At 50.4% G+C, this 23,158-nt stretch overlaps 7 protein-coding genes across 7 annotated transcripts; 3 read left to right on the top strand and 4 right to left on the bottom strand.

The window, feature by feature from the left end:
• Positions 1–503: 503 nt before the first annotated feature.
• On the top strand, positions 504–2,774 carry BKA67DRAFT_513487 (Sodium/calcium exchanger protein-domain-containing protein; the record flags this gene model as incomplete). The annotated part of the gene is made up of 2 exons (XM_046097571.1): positions 504–1,500; positions 2,302–2,774. The coding sequence occupies 2 exons, from the start codon at positions 504–506 to the stop codon at positions 2,772–2,774; spliced, it is 1,470 nt and encodes a 489-aa protein (XP_045961556.1).
• Positions 2,775–3,896: 1,122 nt separating this feature from the next.
• On the top strand, positions 3,897–5,036 carry BKA67DRAFT_532535 (uncharacterized protein; the record flags this gene model as incomplete). Its single annotated transcript, XM_046099547.1, has 1 exon — positions 3,897–5,036. The coding sequence occupies one exon, from the start codon at positions 3,897–3,899 to the stop codon at positions 5,034–5,036; it is 1,140 nt and encodes a 379-aa protein (XP_045961555.1).
• A 330-nt stretch (positions 5,037–5,366) lies between these two features.
• BKA67DRAFT_655595 (uncharacterized protein) lies at positions 5,367–5,936 on the bottom strand (the record flags this gene model as incomplete). Its single annotated transcript, XM_046106785.1, has 1 exon — positions 5,367–5,936. One exon carries the CDS (start codon positions 5,934–5,936, stop codon positions 5,367–5,369), a length of 570 nt encoding a protein of 189 aa, XP_045961554.1.
• A 1,966-nt stretch (positions 5,937–7,902) lies between these two features.
• BKA67DRAFT_655594 (Endonuclease/exonuclease/phosphatase) lies at positions 7,903–8,970 on the bottom strand (the record flags this gene model as incomplete). Its single annotated transcript, XM_046106784.1, has 3 exons — positions 7,903–8,618; positions 8,679–8,739; positions 8,890–8,970. The coding sequence occupies 3 exons, from the start codon at positions 8,968–8,970 to the stop codon at positions 7,903–7,905; spliced, it is 858 nt and encodes a 285-aa protein (XP_045961553.1).
• A 375-nt stretch (positions 8,971–9,345) lies between these two features.
• On the bottom strand, positions 9,346–11,875 carry BKA67DRAFT_186077 (general substrate transporter). The gene is made up of 3 exons (XM_046095314.1): positions 11,370–11,875; positions 9,844–11,310; positions 9,346–9,784 (listed from the first exon to the last, which is right to left on the bottom strand). The coding sequence occupies exons 1-3, from the start codon at positions 11,424–11,426 to the stop codon at positions 9,671–9,673; spliced, it is 1,638 nt and encodes a 545-aa protein (XP_045961552.1). The 5' UTR covers positions 11,427–11,875; the 3' UTR covers positions 9,346–9,670.
• Positions 11,876–16,482: 4,607 nt separating this feature from the next.
• Positions 16,483–19,877, bottom strand: BKA67DRAFT_554965 (tRNA synthetases class I-domain-containing protein). The gene is made up of 2 exons (XM_046102031.1): positions 19,665–19,877; positions 16,483–19,611 (listed from the first exon to the last, which is right to left on the bottom strand). The coding sequence occupies exons 1-2, from the start codon at positions 19,712–19,714 to the stop codon at positions 16,779–16,781; spliced, it is 2,883 nt and encodes a 960-aa protein (XP_045961551.1). The 5' UTR covers positions 19,715–19,877; the 3' UTR covers positions 16,483–16,778.
• A 324-nt stretch (positions 19,878–20,201) lies between these two features.
• BKA67DRAFT_532530 (uncharacterized protein) lies at positions 20,202–21,373 on the top strand (the record flags this gene model as incomplete). The annotated part of the gene is made up of 2 exons (XM_046099546.1): positions 20,202–20,436; positions 20,667–21,373. The coding sequence occupies 2 exons, from the start codon at positions 20,202–20,204 to the stop codon at positions 21,371–21,373; spliced, it is 942 nt and encodes a 313-aa protein (XP_045961550.1).
• Positions 21,374–23,158: the final 1,785 nt, after the last annotated feature.

Genomic DNA, 23,158 nt, shown 5'->3' with positions numbered 1-23,158 from the left:
ACAAATAAACGAGCAGTTTCAAAGTTGGAATTTTTGTGCAGGCCAATGCCGGTGGCGCGTGTTCTTGCAGCCAAGGAATCTGATATTGCATCTACTTGGCAAACGTGACCGACATCGTCAACGTGGTCGCAATCTTCGCGTTCCATGGCGACGTCTTATCAATTGGGTCAAGGCGACGCTGTTCCCCTTGCACGCAAGCCCTGTTCGCCTACTGATCTCCAAGCCACTTGTCTCAGTGGGGAAAGATGCCCCCAACAGCGGACCAATGCGCTATCGCCTCGCATGACACCTTCTGGGGTCATCCCATCTCCCATCCCCCATCCCTCCGATCAGTGCTCACTGCTCACTGCTCCTTGCTCGCGCTGGTCGGAGAGATTTAAAGAGCCCGTTGCTATTTATTTCGGTTGCGCCTTGACCGAGCCTCACCTCCCTCCTGTTTTCCTGCTCTTCCATTAAGAACACCTCCCACCTTGGCGCCGCATCTGCCAAATCACAACCTATCGATGAAGGAAACCTCAACTAACCCCAAACCCTCGTATACAGATCGAATACGCTCATGGGCTAGAACACACGCGCACCAAGGTTCGAGGCGACCTAGCAACACTCTCCCAGTAGCCAACAACTCGGGAGCTTCATCAGCAGAAGAGAAACATGTCAGTCGAAACGGCTCCAGCGGCAATCCAGCTGTCCCCAATACCACCGGTCACAACCCTGCCGCAAAGGATACCGACAATGCCGCCAAGCCAGTCGGTGCGGCATCTGAAGCTGAGGGGACGGGGACTGTCGTGAACCAGGATGGCGCCCCTCAGAAGAAACCTAATGTTGCTGTTCGATTTTGGTTGAACACCAAGAAGTCGCTTTGCCACAGCTGGGTCAACGTACTTCTCGTCTTCGTCCCTGTCGGTATCGCCGTCTCACAGGTCCCCAACCTGTCACCCGCCGTCGTCTTCGCCATGAACGCCATTGCCATCATCCCTCTGGCTGGCCTCCTCAGCCATGCGACCGAGTCCGTGGCGCGAAAGCTCGGCGATGCGATTGGCGCTCTGCTCAACGTCACCTTCGGTAACGCTGTTGAGCTGATCATTTTCATCATTGCCTTGGTCAAGAATGAGATTCGAATCGTCCAAGCCTCCCTTTTGGGGTCCATCTTGGCCAATTTACTTCTCATTCTTGGTATGGCATTCTTCCTAGGTGGTCTTCGATACCGCGAGCAGATCTACAACAGCACCGTCACCCAGATGAGCGCTTGCCTTCTCAGTCTGAGTGTCATCAGTTTGGTACTGCCCACGGCGTTTCACGCATCATTCAGCAATGATGCCAAGGCTGATGAGCAATCTCTCAAGATCAGCCGGGGCACCAGTGTCATATTGCTCTTGGTGTATGGTATTTACCTCTTGTTCCAGCTCAAGTCACACGCCTACATGTATGAGTCAACTCCTCAGCACATTATTGATGAGGAGTCTACACCGGGCCCTGCCGCTGCCTGGCTTGACAGCTCTAGTTCAGAGTCAAGCTCTTCGTCTGATTCGGACAGCGACGACTCCAGCCACTCGGGAAACACGGTCTCGAAGCGTGTCAAGAGAGCCATTCGCAACAGACGTCGTAGGAAGTCCAGTTTTGCTTCTGTTGACACTGATGCCAACACTGCCACTTCTGCTGGGAGCAAGACTGTTACCCCTCCGGCCGGAAGCTCAAAGTCTGGTGATTCCACGGCGGCTGGCTTCTTCCCCCGTCCCACTACCGCAGGCAGCGAGGAAGCCATTGAAGAGGAGCCACCCAAGCGTCAAAGAAGGAAGCACAAGCACAAGCGTAAGCATCACAAACGCCGAACAAACTCGACCCTGTTGGATCCCGAAGACAACGTCGTCGCATCCCCGACTTCTGAGAACGTTGTTGGGCTCGTCCTGCCTGGAACTACTGGGCTCGCTAACAGTAACGGCGAGCCACGTCGTGTGGATTTCGCTGACACGGTCAATGCCATGGATGGCAACGTGGATGGTGATTTCGGGGGGAAACGGCCGTTTAAGAACGTGCGTGGGTTGTCCTTCCTTCCGATTCAGAACATTGCGCCGCCGGTATTCAAACGAAATGCGCAGGATCTCCAAACACCTGCCACCGGTTCCGTTCCCCGAGTTCGTTATGGCATTCGAAGAACGAACTCGCTTCCCGGCAGGCTCAACCAGGAGATGCAATACCGAGCACCTGGTGCAATGATGCCAGCGCAAATGCCGTCTTCTGCCCTGACAGCTGAAAACGAAGCTGATGCCGAAGCACACGATGAGGACCTCTCCAAAACAGCAGCTATTGTCATGCTTCTTATTTCAACAGCTCTCGTCGCTGTGTGTGCCGAGTTCATGGTCGACTCCATTGAGGGGCTTGTCGAGAGTAGTCCTCTAGGTGAAATCTTCATTGGTCTCATCATTCTGCCCATCGTTGGCAATGCCGCCGAGCACGTCACAGCTGTCACGGTTGCCATGAAGAACAAGATGGATCTCTGCATCGGAGTGGCCCTGGGTAGTTCGATTCAGATTGCCATTTTTGTCACCCCGCTTGTGGTTATCCTTGGGTGGATCATGGACCGCGAAATGACCCTCTACTTTACGCTGTTCGAAACGGTGTGTCTATTCGTGTCGACCTTCATCGTCAACTTTCTCGTGCTGGATGGTAGGAGCAACTACCTCGAGGGTGCTCTCTTGTGTGCCACATACGTTATCATCGGTGTGGTAGCATTCTTCTACCCGGAAGGAAGTGATGCAAATGACTGGGGAAGTTGATCCCAGCACCACGTGTTGGGGTGGAAAGTGCGGGCTATAGAGGTCGCATGGTGAAGCGATCTTGTAGATGGGTACCGCGTTGGAACTAGACGACAGGAGTTGAGGTGCATGCCCCAAATGAATCAGTGGGCGCGGTCAAGTACGCCAGCCAACTTGGCCCTTGCAATAGTTTGAGAACATATCTAGTCGAATCATGATAAAAACAATGGTTTCTCATAGCATATTCATCTATGCTGTCAGCTACAATACTACTACTTACTCCCTTGGTAACCGCACACTTGATTCCGCAGCAAACCAGACCGGAGCAAGCGACGTCCGACGTAAGACCTCTTGAAAATGCACACACGTCCCAAAAGTAAATTTATGAGAGTATTGGTATTGTTTGGGTTGTAGCATAACAAAACCGGGAAGATGGTGGGTGATGCACTTTAGGCAAACTTGTGCTGTGCGGGAATCTACGGCTCCTAGAACCCCCCTGAAAGCCCCGCACAGGCTCTGGTCATGTCGGCAGTACATACTCCGCATTGTATTTCTATGACAATGTAGTGGAGGTACGGTTTATTGGAGACATGGTGGGAACTGGAGAGTCTGGGGAAGCTGAGAGAGGGGGGGTCCAAGACTACTTAAAAAAATAAAAAAGCGGCCAAGAACGACGTCAGATGGATCTTGCACATGCTCACCGTTTTGACTGAGGCTGAGCAATGCACCCAACAGACCTGCACACCGTCCACCCACCTATTGTTGTCCCAAGGTAATAGTATCGAGTACAACTCCAGGCAAAGCACAGCCTGCTTAGATAATGAATTAAACACCTTCTTTGCCATCACAAAAACCGCCTCCTTTGTCATCGTTATTTCCCCGCCAGGTTGCCTAAATCAGTGTGATGACAGTTACATACATGCAATCATCCACTTCACATATTTGCAGCTATAATACATTCCACGTCACGTCACCATTTCCATTTCCGCATTCACTTCCATCCAGCCATCACGCGTTTCTGGAAATACTGAACTATAAATCCTAGGCGCGACCCTCAAGAGCCGACATATCTTTGATCTGATCGGCAAGATCACCACACAGCAGGACACGACGCGACACCTCACGACGCGAACCTCGTACATGATGTGTTTCGGCAGCAAGGACCAATCCAACGCCCCGGCGTCCAAGCCGACGCAGCTACCACAACAGCGACCGTCGAGCAGCTCGTACCCATCGAAAGCACAGGAGAGCACAAGCTATGCAGCGCCTCCAGGCCCGCCCCCCGCCAAGCAAGCTGGAGGCCCTTCGAACCAAGACGATTTTGCACCCCCCGACGGCCCCCCTCCTCCGTCTTCATCGAAGCAGGCTCAATATGACGACTTTGCGCCACCTCCTGGGCCGCCTCCCGCTCACGACTATGCGCCCCCCGCCGGTCCTCCGCCCTCACAGAATGAAGCCAACAAGCATGCGTGGGAAGAAGCAGTACCGGACACATCTTTGCTCCCACCGCCTCCCAACTACTTCGGCAGTTATGACCGCTCTCATACCAACAACGCTACAGAAGCCGAGGCTGAGGAGGGCGAGGACTGGTGTAGGCGGTTCCAACTTTACGCCCCCATGCAACTGGATCAGCAAACCCAGAAGGCAATTCAGACTGGTAACATCAACCTGTTCACCCCGCCGTCCTTCAAAGGCGCTCTAGCGCAGACGGGTCTGGGAGTCTGGAAAGGATTCACCTATCCCAGTGCCACAGACACGTGTATCGCTTCATACCCACCGTTGTACAGCGCCAGCACACATAGTCCATTGGCGACCGGTCGGAAGAAGACAGCGTACTACGAGGTCAAAATACTGCCTGATAGCAGGCGCGAGATTAGTCTATCCCTGGGCTTCACGGCTCCGCCATACCCCGCCTTTCGACTGCCTGGTTGGCACCGCGGCAGTGTGGGTATCCATGGCGATGATGGTCGCAAATACATCAACGACAGATGGGGAGGCAAGGACTTCACGGCGCCGTTCAAGCGTGGTGAAACTGTGGGTCTCGGAATCGATATTATCCCAGGCCACGGCGGTGGGATTGTGGTCGAGATTTTTCACACCAAAGAGGGCCGCGAGGTTGGACGATGGAATTTGCACGAGGAGATCGATACCGAGAGAGATCTGCCCGTAACAGGTCTCGAGGGCTTCCACGATCTCTGTGCTGCAGTAGGTGTTTTTGACAAGGTTCACTTCGAGATCGTGTTTGCCCCCTCGCAGTGGAAGTGGAAGGGTTACCAGGAATGAGACTGTCCTTGCTTGTGTATTGTGATGCTGGACGAACGCTTAGATATGCCCAGATAGGGGCCAAGCAGCTTTCCCACTCATTCAACCTTATAATCAAACCCGTGCTTCACGGCAGTATTACGACCAGAAAAATACAACTCCCCTTCCGCGTGATGTGACAACTTGAGGAATCCTGCAGAATCAGGAGTGACTTGCCAAATAGCCAACCTTGGAACCCAGGATGGCCGACCATTTTACCATCATGCTACGACGTCGGCCCGTACAACGCGCATTTCGTCGCAGATCCCAAAGTAGGTGAATTGAAATCGCTCGAGGCCATGCATAAGTCGCTTATTTAACGCTATCTCTAGCCTGCTCTGTTTCTTGTTGGATCTGTCGCCATTGAATGCTGGCCAGAGCCTTGTATGTGTCAGCAGGTATCTCTCCTCTGGGCTCAATATCTCTGAGCTTGTCGAGGATAGATATCAGGTTTTTGAAGACGTCTTCAAGAAGGCCCACGCATCTTTGCGCCTTGCCCTTCAGGTCAGCGACGTCCCCGCCGGACTGGCCGCGCTCCGCGACAAGCCTAAATATGTCTTGGACCTGTCGAATCTCTCTCGTGGCGCGTTGGCCGAACTCGGAAGCGCGCCTTTGGAACTCGTGAAGGCCATAAAGCTTGTCGTCATCGTCGTTGGCGGGCACCTCCGGGGCCGCCTTGAACCAGGCACCGGCGACTTTGGCCAGTCGAACGACGTCGTTGAAGAGCTCGGGGAGCAAACTGTGGCGGAGGCTCATCATGTTTGGGACAAAATTGGGGGCCGTCGGGTCGTTGCAGGCCGTGAACAAGACTGATTTGAGTGCTGCTATGTCCTCGGCTGAGAACCACACCGGCTCCTGCTCAACTGAGGAGGCTCCAGACATCCTGCAACTTCAAAACCTCGCTCTGGCTGTATGGTTATAAAACGACTGCTTATGGTAATTAACAGATACAGAATGTGGTTCTCTCTGGAGCTTCACCGATTCCTCCTTGTAAGACCGAGGAGGTGGTGAAGACCAAGTCTGTATATATATACATAGCATAGTGGGTCTCGCTCTGGCCGTGGATAGCCACCAGTCTCGTGACCAGCTTCATCAGAATGCGGCAGCATCGTATTGAATAGACATAACCATGTTGCATGGAACTAAGCTCACTCTGTACTTTTTCAGCTGAAATGAGCCGCTGGTGGGATTGATGGATATAAGTCCTATGATGTTCTAGATCGCTCTACGGTTAGTGCAAAGAGCTAGAGCGAGCAAGGAAATGTGGAAACGGTCTATTTTCATGGTGCTGCACCAATCAAACACCAGCCAGAGCCCAGCTGTTGCATGCTTTTCACACTATGACTATTGTTTTTGGGGGCGATCTAGAATCATGGCGGGAACAGATATCCTCAGCTGCTTTCAGCTCCGAACAAGATGCACACGATGACGCGGCGCGCTACAGCTGCTTGTGGCTCTTGGAAGATTTCCGTAACAAATCGCTTGGTTTTTTTCGACAACACGTTCTTTTGGTGTCGTTTTGCGACCACTCGCCTCGTTTGCAACTTAGTAGAACGAAGGACCTCCACCGGCTGGTAACGGATTGGTCCACAGTTCTATAGATTATACGATAATTTGATTGGTCTGTCTAGACAAGTGCAAGTACAGTATAGGATCAATTATCGACGTTGCACAAATTACGGCCACTAACACCTTTGCACATCCTTCTTAGTGGGGTTTGGTTTGGGTTGATTTTTATTTTATTTTATTTCTCATAACTGCAACGTGTAGTTGAGTGGTTGTACTACAGCCATATGTCAACACTGAAATGTAACCGCTCATCAGGATTATCAACTTCTGCTAAACTAACCTCCATTTGGTGACATTCTCCATCGGGTGGAAAGACTGACACGCTGTGATAGTCCCTTGTGAGTGTACAGACTGTTAGCCCCCCTTTTACAGCACCCTTTATTCTGCAAAAGATTAATGATTGCATGGAGGTCAAATCCTGGTAATCATGCAATTGTAAAACGGCATATGGGGAGTGCTTGTAAGCAGAGCTGCAATCTTTCATACAAGAAATCCTGGCATGCCCCAGTGGCTTGGCCTTGGTTACCTTATTTCCTATGCTTGCATGTACTTTACTTTAGATATCGTCAAAGAGATTATGGACCTAAATATCATTCATAAGTAACCTGCTTACACCTGCCCCTGTGTTGCATCAAGCATATCAAATGCACAGCTAGTAATTAGAATTAAGTGCGAAATGGGGGCAAACATCATATCATGTCAGCAACCATCTCGAAAACTTGCTAAGCGGCTCTGGCCATCGTAGACCCCGGCACAACTGAAGAATCCTTAGTTGTTTCGAGTATGAATCCCAAAAAACGTAGTCAGTGTTGTCTTCGTTGATTCAAGTGGGAAGAGACTATCTACCATACCTCACCTGAAATGACTTGAATTCAGCATTGACTAAGAGTAGTTTAGTTTTGGTAAGTCAGCGTATGGTCACTTGTAGCCCGTAATAAAGAGGGACCAAAAGAGAAAAAAAAGAAAAGAAAAAAGGGATAAATAATAAAAGTGAAGTTGGTGGTCTAGCAGGTATACTTAAGATTTTTGGCTTGACATACATTGACAGTCCGCGATTGCATGCGTTCCCAATTTCGTCCCAAGGCAGTTTCATTGCAGTTCTGAACGGGACAGACAATTTCAAGGAGCGTGTATATTTCAGTTTTTACGCACAAAAGAGTGTGATATAGTCCGAACTCCGTAATTACAATATAAATCAAATGGAAACCAATATAACTGTAGTAATGCAGTTATTTGAAACGAATGTGGTCAAGTCCAAGCATATAATCAAAGCGCACTACTAGTACCTTGCCCAAACGTCACCCACAACCGCCCTGTGGTCACTCATGTATACGTTGTTCTTGACGTTATTGAGGACTTCGTACCGAAGTATTGTCCATCTGTTGTTGGCCTTGGGCCCTAACCAGATGAAGTCGATGCGGGACTTTATCTGGTCCACCGTCGCGGGATCGAAGCCAGTAAATGTTTCGTACGGTCCGTACTTCTGTACTGTATTTGCCGACGTATACATGTCTGCCAGATATCCATCATTGACAACGGTCGTGTAGGCATCCTCCCCGGGCTGGGAGTTGAAGTCGCCCGTCAAATACACGGGCAGTGGTCCATATCTGGATTGGATGTCTTTGATGACCCTCAACACGACTTGGACACCTTTGGTCCTCGCCTCGGAGCTCGCGTTGTCCAGGTGCGTGTTGGCAGCGATGAACCTCCTCCCGGTCGCCACGTGCTGGAAGACGCCGACATTGACAATGCGCCGGCTGTTGGCATTCCATCCATACGACGGCACATCTGGCGTAGGGGACAGCCATTTGGTCTGCTGGAAGACCAGACGCATCTTCGACGGTTGGTAGAAGATCGGGTTGTACTCGCCGGCCGTCCTGCCGTCATCACGGCCAACACCGATATACGCCCAATCATTGCCGAGTCCTCTATCGATATCCTGTAGCTGACTGCTCAGCACTTCCTGGAGGCTGATCACAGTTCCGGAGCCGGTGCCTAAGAAAAGAACCAAGTTAGTCTCGCTTTGCAACAATGCATGGCGGAATTCATACTCACGGGAGGCACTTGAGGCTGTGGATTTTAGCAAATCAATGACCAGTGGAGCTCGAGTAGACCACTACGTCTCGGGTCAGTATTTCCTTCTTCTAGATAAACGATGCCTTTTCAAAGATTATGAGACAGTCAAAAAGAGCTCAGCTCGCTCTTATCGACAACATATGCCCTCATGCATGCTAGAAAGGGTAGAAGCAGTTTGGACATTGCTTACAGGCCGCTCGTTTATACCCCGGTTTGTTGCGGCATAGCGAATGTTGAAAGAAACAATGCGGAGCGGCACTGTCTGTGCCATTGCCAATCCTATTGTGAGGCAAATAGTCAAGACGAAAGTTACCAACCGCATTGCAAATGGAGTTGGTAGTGAGCTTTACGATAATGTGAACCCCAAAGGCTTGAGAACCCGCGAAGCGTTTGTAAAGAGGTCAAAGAAAGTTTTGATATTGCGAGTCAAATCCGTACAATACAGAATATTGCAGTGCTCGGTTGCATGCAGAACTAGGTTGAGATATTGCTGCCGTTGTATCATCTATATTTATATCTTGTCTCGAATCGCCCATGTTATCCGCTCGATTAAAATTGAAAGCCTATCCTACGCTCGGTTGGTCACAATGTACGATCATAAGTGACGCCAACTTGAATGGTGGCTGGACCAAAGGGAACTAGTTCAGCTAGTATAGTCAGCACTACTTTTTATCAAAGGGGAATATAGGCGAAGAAGAGTCGCCGCTGCTTGGCATAAGGGTCCGAGCTAGCCCTTGTGACGTGATTAGCTGAAATTTAGGAGCCGCACATGTGCACAACCGACTGAGTGGTAGCTTTCGTAGCGTTGAGGTAGAGTAAGGTACACAGTATCAATTGATTGAAAGGAAGAGACGGGGTGGGTTGCCGTCCAATTATATAAAGGTATAGTAGAAGGTTATCTTCCTAGTGCAACAGGGGCTGAATGTGTTTGTCCAATCTGAAAAGTATCTAAACCTTGTGGTCGTCGACATCTAAACCTCGTGGACATCAACGACATCACCGTATTGGTTGAGACCAATCTCCTTCTTCTGGAGGGAAGCCTTAACCGGGTTCTTGGCAGCAAATATCTCATCGAGTTCCTCAAGCTGAAGAGGATAGAGTTAGTGTACGTGTTGGCTGCGTGGTTACTCAAGGCTAAACTTACAGTGCGGCCCTTAGTCTCAGGCAGATACATCCAAATGATGAAGGCCTGAACGGCATCCTGGATAGTGAAAATTACGTAGGTGATCCAGCCAATCTTCTGCATGGCAACGGGCCAAGCAAATTGGTTGAGCAGACCCGCAACATTGACAGCAAGGGAGGAAAAGGCCATGCCTTTGGCACGCATTTCAAAGGACAAAACCTCGACAGGATAGAGTGCTTGAAGGGGCGTGATACCGACGGAATATACCGAGCCGAAGATGAAAATCATGGCGAGCGAGGCCTGAGATGCAGAATTGTTGGTACCTTGTCGGGCAGTACCGTCCTCGTTGATGCCACCACCAGACTTGGCAAACTCGGAAGCGGCGATGGTCATGCCGAGCCAAACAACACAACAGGCAGTGAAGGAAAAGAGCAGCAGTGGTCGACGGCCTACTTTGTCGACCAGAAATGCACCACAAATGGCGCAAAGGAACTGCTGACAGGAGTTGATCAGAGTGATATTAGCCTGTTGAATGGGGTTGGTGTAGCCGGCAGACTCCAGGACAGCACCCAAGAAATACGATAGCACAGCATTACCGGCCCACTGACCAAAAATGGACACGGCCAAGTTACAGCAGAGACGGTAGACGGAAGCGCGGTTACGGAACAGGGCACGGTAATCCCACCATCTCTTGTCAGCACCATCCATGTTGAGAAGCTCGTCGTACTCGTGCATCTGAAGAGATACCCAAGCACTATCGGGGTTGCCATTTCCGTGGTACTTTGTAAGCATGGCTCGAGCAGCCTCCTTCTTATTGTTGACGTAGAGCCATCGTGGAGATTCAGGTAGGAAGAAGACGAATAGGATGATCAGACCAGAGAAGAGGGCTTGAAGCCATGTGATCAGGCGCCAAGAGTAGTCACCGCCAACGTTGAGTGCGCCACGAGCGGCGCCGGCAGCGATGATGGCACCCGAGAACCAAAGGGTGTTGTACATGGCACCAACTCTTCCGCGGTAGGCGGGGTGGTTGATTTCGACAACGTACATGGGACCAGCAGCAGCAGCAATGGAAACGCCGAAACCGAGCAAGAAGCGACCGCCCATGAAACCACCAGAGCCATGCGAAGTGCCCTGGATGATGGTACCAATGATAATAAGGCCAGCGCCGATAGCCATGCCAATCCTTCTGCCCCAGGTGTCGATGGCCGGACCAACGAATGGAAGTGCGACGACACCACCAATCTGGTACATGGATGACACGATACCAGCCCAGATACCGGAGCTTTGTACGTCGTAGTATGCCTTGAAAGCCGGGTTTTGGAGCAAGTTGTTGATGAGAGAACCATCGTATCCGTTCATGGTCGAGCAGAAGAAACCGACGAGTGAGAAAGCATAGAGCAGGAACTGGAATTTGGTAGTACCGCTAGGAGGCTCCTTAGTCATGGCTTCTGCGAAAGCCTCATTGCCCTTCACGACCTTGACCTCAACCTTCTCCTACATGGAAATGTTAACAAACAAACCACAACAGCCTTAGATGACAATGTTACCTTTTCGGGAGAGGCCGAGACGTCGTGGACGTCAATTTCATTCTTCTCGGAAGACATGGTTGCAACAGTATGCAGCACAACCTAAATCTATAGAGAAAGTAACACCAATGGCGGTGTTGTTTATATCACAGACTGGCCGTGAGTAACCCGGGATCAAAAAGACTGTGTCGAGTGACAACGACTGGCGAGGGTAAAGCAAGTAAGCATCGACACGCGGGCAAGCGTGTTCTTTATATCAAGGGTCGTCCATAGTTTCCAAAGACGGTGACAGCCAGGATCCTTCGAGCAACATGCATGCATGCAAGGACGCTGAGATGAGCACCCAAAGGTAACACATCCAAATCGTGGCTGCCAATCCGTTCCGAAAATCGCGTGCCGCACCCCTGTCATAACTGTCTTAAGTTCGAAAACATTGCTTACAAGGGGCATGGCTACATGGCTAGAGCCTTGGCCAGATTGGTCTCGTTTCTGTGAGCAAGTCAATCAATAGCCACTACCAGGACGGCGCGCCCAGGCTTGGCTCCGAAGGTTGTCAGCTTCATTGGGTTGGGGAGATAGGTCGTTGGCAGCATGTAAGTGGTTTGGAACAGGGAATTATCCCCATGTTTGGCATTGATGGCATTGTTCAGTGCATCTGGGGAAAACGCCTTCCCCGGATCGGCGGGTTCAACTACTCCGCAAGCGTGCTAGAGCTCCACCGCAAAGAACTGTTCACGAGTCTGCAAACATGTCGCAACGGCTTTTGTGGAACTTGGAGCCGATATTCTGGCAAACCTGTGCGCTTTCCAAGCGCTTGACGACATTGTTTCTGGCTATCGCTTAAGCGCACCACGTCGAGTCGGGAGTGGCGCCTCAAGGTCGGAATTTCGCTTCGGGATTTGAATTGGAGTCTGGGGGTTGGGCTGGGCAACAGACGGAATGCGGCCCTCGATTCCAGGCGGTCGCCAAAGGCAGAATGACCCAGCAATCTGGGGTAAGCTTAATTTGGGGGTTTGTGCGGTCACATCCCCTAGTCCAGGTCGGATGCCACACCACTGAAATCGATGGCTCCATACCGGCCCATTGCTGTGGTTCAATCAAGAAAGTCATGCAAAGCGAAGTGGGAAAGGGGGCCGATATCAATGGTGCATGCGCGAACACTCGAAGCTTTGCTACCGTGCTCTACCATAGGCTCACAACCAAGAGCACAACATTTAACTCTTTACCAGTTTCGTTCACGGGCCGCCTCCCTCCGCCTTCCATCCTGCTGAACAAGGGTTAGTCAGGTCCAGGCCTGAGGGTCATGCTCGAGACACGAAAGAATTTCCCTCCAGTCCGGTTTGGACTTCCTGTGTCTCATCTTGCTGTCAGGCAAGCATAACCCGGTCAGCTTACGACTGGCGGACAAGCCTCGATTGATTGGAGCTTAAAAGCAATACCTCGTGAGCAGCGCGAAAGGATTCCCATAGTCGCTATGTTGTCTCGACTCCCATCTTGGACGGGCCGATCGTCACACAATCACCATGTCAAGACAAATTGTGTTGTTTCGGATGCAATTCGTTCCCCTCCGGACAGCTAATGTCGATTCATTCGGTCTGTGGAAGCGTTAATGGTCCTCACAGAACCGTTTGTGACAGACTTCATTCGCCCATATGGCCGCCGATCTGAGCATGCATGGTCTCTGTGTTCTTGGGCATACCACTGAGCTACATGACAGCTTCCAGATGTCTAGTAATAGACCTCGGCTGCGAACACTATCGATACAGAAATCACGAAGTAGTCATACGAACTTGAACATTTATTAGTCCAACTGTGACAAACCATTTGTTCCATATTATATTGTTAGATCCATATTTGCACAACATACAGATTTCTTAGTGATCTCCGGGGTTATTCTGTGTTATATTAATGAACCCCCACTAAAAGTCGGTTGTGTTCTCTGTGAATTTGTGTGTGTGCCACTTGCCACTCTACTGGTAGGTACCCTGAGAAGAGATCAAAGATTTTGATCTTGGCAATCTTGATGCATTGGCTCAAAACTTTATCGCCCTTGTGCTATACGACCGAAGGATGTCAGTATCTCGGGAGCGCATGGTCTAAGCAATGAAGTGTTCTGATATCTTTCCCGTCTTGTATTTGAATTCGATTACCGTTCAAACATCGCCCTCGCTGTCCGTCTACTTGTGAAGAATATTGTCACTTTAATATTGGTTGTTTATCACACAAAGTAAAGACAATTAAGTTATCCTCAAGTTGCTGTAAACTATACAATCCATGGAAGACGTTGAATCAGCATTGAAGGGCTCGATGATGGGTCTCTTAATGGTACAATTTAAAATAGAGACTTCATAATACTGTATACATATGGACTTGCGTTGGAAGACAAACTGGTTGGTCGTCGGTTCCAAAACCATGGTAACACGTCTCCTGCAGCTTAGAATTCAGCTACTGACACTCAAATCCTGGCACTCGTGAATGTGCAAACCCAATCATCCATTTCATAGGAGTGGAAGATCCTCTTCCAATGCGACGCACTGGGTTCGGTGCGCATTTCATTGAGATGACAAGGCTAGGCTCGCTTAGTCCGCGTTGCCGATGGCCGCCTGTGGCAAGCAGTCCATTGATGATGGGTAGACTCATTACGGTCACCTATTACGATCTTGAATGCTATCAAGGCTTGCCACGGAACACTGTAATATATCCCGAGAACAGGCACAGTCAGGACGATATTTCCGACACTCGTAGAGTTACTCTTTCACCTGATATCTCAATCAAATGCCTATTACTCTTTTTCCAACATCAGTGAGACATTTACCACCCTTCACAAGTGCCTTAATTTCTCCACTGGAGGATGATAAAAGGAGATTCACACGACCTCCACAAACAATTACAACACCATGGAGAAGAGGAATGAGCCGGCGTTGCCCTCATATTCTTCCAGTACGTTCACCATAACGAAGCAATACCATCGGTCCTGAACAATATCATGCATGCTCGCAGATGCTGCCAAAGACGTATCCTACCACTGCCGCTTCAAGCGGCATGGATCGCGGAATTATGTGTGTGTTCTGGCTTGGCCGGCCGAAAAGTAAAATCGTAGAATACATAGTCTAGCTCTTTCCAGCCTCATGTCGTTGTCTATGAGGCAATCAAGTAACACATGTCGCAAAGCAACGAGGCTTGTTCTTCATTGCTTCACATTATTTTAACAGCACTTACTTTTGAGATTCAGTTTGAGCTCATTAAATGTTCATGCGATTTACGTCTCCATCAGTGTCTACGACTTACTAGGCGTCAGGCTATGCCTAGCACAAGCATTCGAAGAATCACTCCAGGTGATCCCCCATGCTGGAAACACCAATAGGTGACCCGCTCAGCATCCGCCAAGCTTTTGTTATTATTATCTTGATGTGACCTTTGCTGATTTCTTGCCCTAATGAAGACTCACATTACAATATACAGAACTTAAAGTAGGCTCAAGGTCTTTTATAGTAAATATCAATATACGAACTGAAAAAAGACTTCTTAAGTAGGGAGCAGTTTCCGAAAGCTGAGCATACTGTTGTTTGTAATCATGGTTGACGCAAAATCCAGTTTGAAATTTCCAAAAGCTTCTATACGCTCTTGGTGATATATAATCATCATCTTGTGGCTTGTTTTGTCACTTCCTTTCAGTAGCTGACGCGTATTACAAACTCAACCTCCCAGTTTGACAATCTCACTATTTCCTAGGGGTTCTGAGTGTCGAGCCGTTATCATACCCACCTAACAAAAGGTAGGATAAGGACAAGACTCAAGTCCTTTCCATCCCAGATTTCTATTTAACATATCATTTGTTCGCCGCTTTATTGGAAGCAAGCAAAAATTACAAATTACAAATCACAAAGAGATAGGAGTCGTCAATCACGCGTGCAGTGTGCGTCAAATTCTTTCTTACGCATCACGCAGAGCCTATACGACTGGCGATCGCCATGCCTCCTATTCACACGACCAGAATATGCAGAATGGTTCACGCTATTACTTAAATTTCAAGACCACAATCGAACGGCCAGGTGATTGAGGTGACGTCAGAGCTTGACTACCATGAAGGTACCACGGTGTTCACCCAGCACGCTCATATCAACGGGGAGGATCGTATAAATTTCCCCCGAACGGACGCAAATGACGCGCACACTTTCCATTGCCATCTAAGGAGGCTGCCTGACAGGAACGCCTTGATATGGATTTTCGGGCTTCGGAGAGCGGTTATCCTTGCCACCTGGTTCACTTCTATCAAGTTTGGTGCAATAGAGCCATTGCGACCTGGCCTCATGGTGCTCTTGGCAGAGGTATCAAGGACAATCACCCGTACTTTTTAAATGCAAAGACGCGAGGAGCCTTTCGCATCACCAACAATCTTTCCAAATTGTTGCCTCGGAAGTGCAATTCCTTTCATGAGTCGTTCTCACCCGCCTGAAGCAGGTGCTCAAGAATGACGAGGGAACCCAATCGTCATCTCGTCGGAGCACTTGTCCGTGTGGAGCAACTGCTAGGGGAGCTTTACGAGAAAATCACATAAGAGATGTAGGCTTTCATGAACCCAAGCTTTAATGTCTGCCGGGTCTTCCCAACTGTTTGGCGGCAGCCGGGCTGATCGTAGGCCGAATTTTGAAGTGGGGGGAAGAAGGCAGATGTTTCAAGCCACTCGACGAGAATATTCTCAACGAACACCAATGCGGGCATGAAGAGCTCGGATTTGCTTACTTGAAGCAATCAAGATGTAGGAAGCTTAATACTGGTAGGAACACAGAACTTTCAAGCACGAGAACTTTTCGTTCTACTGAAGGATTCGGCAATATAGGAGCAATAAGGAGCGACTCGACGACTCAGAAGCGTTTCATCATCAGCTACAATATCAAAAACGATGACTCTGACGACGATGATCTCTCCCCTCCCCACTATTTATGGACATCTAGTGAAGGCTCGGCAGGTCACTGCCTTCTGATATCAACATTGATACATATCAAAGCGAAAACGGTGATACGGGTCTCAGGACCAGGGCCTGCGCTGTGTATGCAGAGCAGACAGAAGGGCGTTATGAACCGACCGGCAATCAAGGGAACGGAATGCATTGATCTCATTATAGACTGACAGCTGGTAAATTGCATGAGCATTCGGCTTTATCATCATCTGGGAGGGGGGATGGCAACAGTTGCCTGTACCATACATATTCAGACTTGGCAAAACTAAATACCCCAGATTTCCATCTCGTAAGGGTTGACCCGGCTCTGATAGTCTGATAGTGTGAACGTCACCACTCTAGTTATTTGTGTGCGGTGATATTTCGAGATAATGTACATAAAATTTGTGCCTAGCGACCTCTATTTACAGCCGTCGTACATTTTATACAATTGCTAAACCACTGCCTAAATCTTACAATCAAACCCTTCTCTATAGTGGACTCTCTACAGCGTCCTCGCACCGACCGCAAAGCTCATCTTCAGCTGGCGCAATATAGCGCCAGCAACGGGAACACTTGGCCTCCTTGGGTGGACGGATCATGACAATGCCCTTACCACTGCCTCCGTGGGCTTCAAGCTCCTGCGTGTACTTGTCCCAATCTGGATACGTAGAACTGGCGTCCTCGGTATTAATCTCGAAAGATGAGACGACGAACATGTTCGCAAGTTCCTCTGCGTACTTCTCCAGCGTAGCAACGATGCTTGCATCTGAAGTCGACACTATCACAGAGCTCTGCAAAGACGAACCCACAACTTTGTCTGTTCGGGCTTTCTCCAGACCTGTCTTGATGGCGGCATGGACTACCATCAGAGTGGGTATATCTTTGCGAAGTACTATCAGATCCTGAGTAATGCGATCTTGTGGGACAACAGGATCGTCGTAAAGCTGGTGAAGTGGATGAACCATGTTTCGGTCGTTCTTCATCCACTCAGGGCGATTATCCCACGCCTCGATGACGAGTGACGGGGTCATCGGTGCAAGCATTCTCATGAAACCATTAAAGATAGGCTCCAGGACACCGCCGCCGTCTCCGCAGTACAGTCTGTCTTTTGACGCCTCGACATAGAAGGCCGACAGATCGTTCGTGACCCATCGATTCAGCGCATTGAAACCTCTATAGAACTCATGGTTACCGAAAGCCTTACCAACCTCTTTCATAGTATCCTGCAGATGAATGAGTGCGATGTGATCTGCGGTGATCAGTGGCGCTGAGCGAGCAGACTCGTGCATCGATCCTAGCAGCATTTTGGTGATGGTTCGATACTTGATCAACGCAGTGTGTATAGCTTTCAATACTGTTTCACTAATAGCAACATCCTTGGTGTAATCGCTGCTTGCTGCCCACAGTCGCAAGGCGTCAGATCCCAGGGCATCATATGTAGGTGGACCCTGAGCAGCTTTACCCTTCTGCTTGACAGGTGGCAGGAGAGTGCCGTCCATGACTTGTTGGGGCTCAATAATATTACCAAGTGACTTAGACATCTTCTTGCCCTCTCCATCTAGGGTGAAACCATGGGTGATGAGTTGTTTGAACGGAGCTCCTTTGACAAAATCACTTGTCTCGACTGCACCTGCAGCGATACGTGTCAACAGACTCGATTGAAACCAACCACGATGTTGATCAGAGCCCTCTAGATAGACATCAGCCTGGCTAGGCATCATACTCCAGCTGCTACCGCTGTCGAACCATACGTCCATTGTATCAGTACCTCGCCTGTACTTTCCAGGCAGTCCGGAGGGGATCCACGCTGGATCGTCTGATGCGTCGGACCACCAAGCACTCGTGCCACGCTCTTGCATGACAGACAGAATGTGGTCTACGGTTTTCTCGCTGACGACAGCTACTCCGTCCTCGTCGTACAGAGCTGGGATTGGGACACCCCATGCACGTTGTCTCGATATACACCACTCGCTACGACCCTTGACGAAGCTTTCGAGTCGCTTTTTGCCGACCTCAGGAAAGAAGCGAACGTTTTCCAAAGCCTGTAGCGCATCATCTCTAATATGCGACACATCGGCAAACCATTGCTCTGTGGCCCTGATGACAACAGGTTTTTTCGTCCGCCAGTCGTATGGGTACTTGTGCTTATATTTCTCGACATGCAAAACGTCATTTCCCAGTAAATCAATGATTGACTGGCTACCACCTTCATTTATGGATGGCGCCGAAGCCACAGCTTCTGGATTTTCCGGCAGTGCATCTGCGGTGAACTTTCCCTCGTCGTTGATAGGCGCCGTAACTGGCAATCCCAAGGTGCGGCATACTTCGTAATCGTCAAAACCGTGACCTGGTGCCAGATGTACGAGACCAGAACCCGAGTCTGCCGTCACGAAATCCGCATGTATGATTGGCTGTAGCGGTGCTGCTGCGCCTTTGAGCGGATGACGATATTGGAGACCCTTGAAGTGTTTTCCCGAGATGATAGATGTGACCGGACTGGCGTTCTCGGACAGCATCTCCGCAGTTCGATCCAAGCGAGGCCGGGCTACTATGTACCCATCTTCGCCGTCGACAACAACAGAATAGTACATCTCTTCGTGGATGGCGATGGCCTGATTGGCAGGCAATGTCCACGGAGTCGTTGTCCAAATTATGGCATACAGCTTGCCCTTGACATGCCCAGCAGCCTCCTTTAGCTCCTGAACCTGTCTCCAGGGTTCGTCGAGGGCGAACCTGACCCACGCAGATGTGGATACGTGGTCGTCTTGGTACTCAAGCTCGGCCTCGGCCAGGGCAGTCTTGGAAGACGGCGACCAGTACACAGGCTTGTACCTTCTGTATATGAGGCCCTTGCTGACCATGTTTTGGAACAGTCTGAGCTGTCTCATCTCATATGCAGCATCCATGGTCGTCCACCTGCGATCCCAGTCGGCCATGACACCAAAACTTCGAAAGCTCTTCATCTGTTTCAGGACGGTATTGCTCGCCAAGTTCCTGGCAGACTTGCGGATCTCGACAGGAGTGAGGCTCTTGCCGCCGTCCTCAGATCTACCCAGAGCCTTGAGCTCGATGGGCAGGCCGTGGCAATCCCATCCCGGCACGTAGTCGACGCGGCGTCCTTGCTGGACTTTGGTGCGCAGAATCATGTCCTTGAGGATCTTGTTGAGCGCATGGCCGACATGCAGGTTGCCATTGGCGTATGGCGGGCCATCGTGTAGAACAAAAGTGTCGTTGCCGGGTCGGTTGCTCTTCTGCCATTCATAAAACTCGTCGGCGGATCGTTTGATATACTGGTCCCTCGATTGGAGTGCGGGTCTTGGTCTACAGAGTTTCAGCTGAGCAAGTCATGTCAAGTCGACACGACGACTGCGTACGGGAAAGTGGACTTGGGAAGCCTCAGGGTTGACGTCCAGGATTTTGACATGATGATTTCAGGAACATGGCGGAAGCTGTCGCCTCACAATAGTTGGTCGCGTCGCGAAAGAGTTAACCTGTTTACTGCAAGTGTCCCATCAGGATTTGATCGGGAACCGGAGCTTTGAAATTTTGGTATTGAGAGCCTGAGCTGTACTACAGGGAGGCACAAGGCTGCATTTAGTGATCTAACCTTAACGCATGCACACCATGTACATAGCTCTCTACGTGCTGCCGAGCTGCCAATCAATCCACTGGAACTCCCTAGCCACAGGGCACTAACGCCTCTAATGCAAGGCTGAGTCTCCCGCTTTTATAGGCGTTTGGAGAATCAAATCGTGATGACGCATGTTTCCAGCGGGACAGTAACCATTGGATGTGGCTCTGAGGTGGCTAACACGACATAGCCATCGTAAGCTCTGCAAGCCCTTGGAAATCGTTGGCTCCAGATACAGCCGAGAGACCATGACCACCACAGCGACCGAGACGAATCAGTAATGGCGCCCATTCGCCGATATCTTCGCATCACCAAGTACTCTGTGCTCGAAGTGCGCATTTACCTGGACAACCCAGCTCTCGCGCAGTCATGGCTCTTACATCCGCGACACAATGTGCTGCCTAGGATCATGGAAGCTGTCCGCCCGCTGGTTCTGCCAAAGCTGCGTGAGGAGAAAGAGCGCGCGCGCAAGAAGAGCACCAAGAAGAAGGGAATCAAGGATGTCGTAGCGGAAGGTAAGTTCTGGCATGACAGAATGACCGAGAGACAGACCAACAAACAAGCAACCGACTGTTGGCATGGCCGCAGAAGGTCGCACGCCGTCATTCAGGCATGTTTAAGCCACGTTGGTCACTCATCTATGCAGCGATTTATTTACATTACAAGTGTACCTCCAATCCGAGGAACATTGTTTCGGTACAGCTCATGTACTGATCAACGGGCCCTTGACCGGGCCACGGCGTAGATGACTTCGAGGTCTCGATCTTTCTGACCGAAACAAGCACCCGCCACTCACTACTCACGAAGCACAAGCATTTCCATGACAAGACTCAGACCAAGTTGACCTCGGCATCGGGTCGGAGCCTCGTCGGCGCATCCAACGAAGCGCCCATCGACATCGATCTCGCCGCCGCTTCGGCCCCCATCACGCTGCAGGAAGAAGACGGCCAAGACGACATTGGGGCTGCTCTGGCTGCTATACCTGCAGCCCCCACAGTTCTACTCGAGGACATGGCGCCAAGCACGCGGCCGAAGCGAGCGCGCGCACACACAAGATACACAGACGCGGGGGTCGAGCAAGAAGAAGATGCTGACAGCGATCTCTTCATTGCATCAGACGACGGTGCGGCGGATGTGGACGCAGAGTCGCAATCAGCCAGTGCAGGTTTACCGCCCCCGCATAAACGCCGCAAGGAAACGTCGGCAGACGGCACTGGGGGCGATGATAAAAAGAAGCTTGCCATGGACATATCGTACGAAGGCTTCTCCATCTACGGGCGAGTGCTGTGTTTGGTCGTTAAGCGCCGCGAAGTTCCCGCTGCGGCGGGAGGCAGTGGTACGGTCGCATTGGGGGCTGGTAACAACGACAAGACCCAGGGCCAGGGTCAAGCCATGATGGAGAACTTCATCATCTCGACACAGATACCTGCAGGAGAAGTAGCTCCATCTTGATCGGTCCACTGACTCACAGACGTTCCTTTTCCCCAGCTGTTTCGTAATAAAAATAAAACAAAAACAATCCCCCCCAGATCTTCCTGGGTTTTCAGACGGCAGGATATGCTGGTGGGCCGATAATAGTGACCCTGCACAACAAAGCGAGCAAAGCTGAATGAGCGGCCGAGAGATTGATCCTGCCAAATATTGACTCGCAATCTATTTCTTGCCCGACTTGCGGCCGGCATGCACTTCTGCTCAATAGGCAATCCGACAGAATGAGGATCAGCCGCTATCGTGGTTTGTGGCGCTTGTGGGGACGGAGATAGACTTGCCATAACCTCGTAGTTCGCGGCCCAGCTTGCGTTGCCAAGAGCTCCCCCGACCCGACGAGCCTTGTGAAAGGTGGAGTCAAGGTTCATCAACCATGTTGGCTATCCTCTGTGACACGACATGCGGCGCATGCAGATGCAGACGATTGTCGATCAAGTTTCAAAAAGTGACATGGGGGCCTGCCAGCCGATGGCTATTGAGCTTGTCGGCGCTGGTCGGCAGGCCGGCTCCTCGTAGAGCCAATCCGGGATACCATCACGATTTTGAACACGATGATCAATGGATTGGAGGCTTAGACCGTGTGTTTTGCGCATGGCCGGACATTATTTAGTGTGCTTACTTGTAAGAATGATGATGTAATATCTATGAAATAAGAAATAACCGTTGTCTTCATGGTAAAAGGGGATCGAGTTCGTAGTGGTGTGAACGAGCGGGAAATGGTGCGTTTCCCACTCCATGGCGCCAAGATAGTGTCAACCCCATTTCCCATCCCGAGGCGGCCGAACAGCTCGGGCTGCGATCCTGTTCCGTAGGACCGAAGAGATGCAAGGTAATTGGGTATTGCGGTCGCGGGAGAGCCTGGTGCTGTTAAGAGAGATACTGTAATCATAAGCTGCAATCTCGTTATCAATGCTGCGCCTGCCAGCTCTACTGTAGTACATACATCAGAACCTGGTGGGTGAGATACGGGGTGGAGAGACACGACGCCGGGATCTTTTAGGCAGGGCTACACATCCATCAATACACGGTTGAGCTGGATCCGTAAACTGGTGCCTCTCAGGCTGAAACAGATTGTATTCGCTCATTGAGGAGCAAAACTTCCAGGAATTAATGTCTCCATATGATTGACACCATTACAGTGCCAGACCTAGGTACTCTGGACATTCATTTGGGAATGTACCTTGCATGGGCAGTATCAACGAGGTGGTGTGTGGGTTTAGGTCAGCTGAGCAACCGGCCAAGGATTAAATCACGCCAGTATCATCGATATTGGCAGCATTATGACTTTGTCCATCAATAAATCCCATCACAAACCTGTAAGTTAGTATCTGGCAGCCTAGCAGCGGGATACTGGGGAGTCACAGGTACAACATGTTTGATCGCGGGGCGTGGTCCTTTCTGTCTCTCCGAGTTGATCGATTGGTTGCTACCCCGACAACTGATGAGATGAGGTGTCTGTCGTTCGATGAATCTGCGTTTCAACCACTTCGGGGGCCAAAAGTCCGCTCTGTGCGGTATCTCCAAAAGTAGAATTCAGCAATCTAGCTTGCATGAGCTCAGTGCTTAACGTCGGAAGAACAATTGATTTTGCTGCTGCGCCGCCGATACGGTAACTTTTTGGTGTGGCGATACCACTTAGCATATGCTAGTTTACCCAAAGCGCTGACTGACTGACACCCCGTTCCGTCCTTGGCATTGAAACGTGTTTTTGACAGTGCTTCGGGTCAACCTCCATGTCAGAAAGGTACA

Source organism: Truncatella angustata (genome assembly GCF_020726525.1).
Source record: "Truncatella angustata strain MPI-SDFR-AT-0073 chromosome Unknown BKA67scaffold_2, whole genome shotgun sequence".
NCBI classification, from domain to species: Eukaryota; Fungi; Ascomycota; class Sordariomycetes; order Amphisphaeriales; family Sporocadaceae; genus Truncatella; species Truncatella angustata.
Note: the sequence above shows the minus strand (reverse complement) of the source record. Positions and strands in the feature narration are given on the sequence as shown.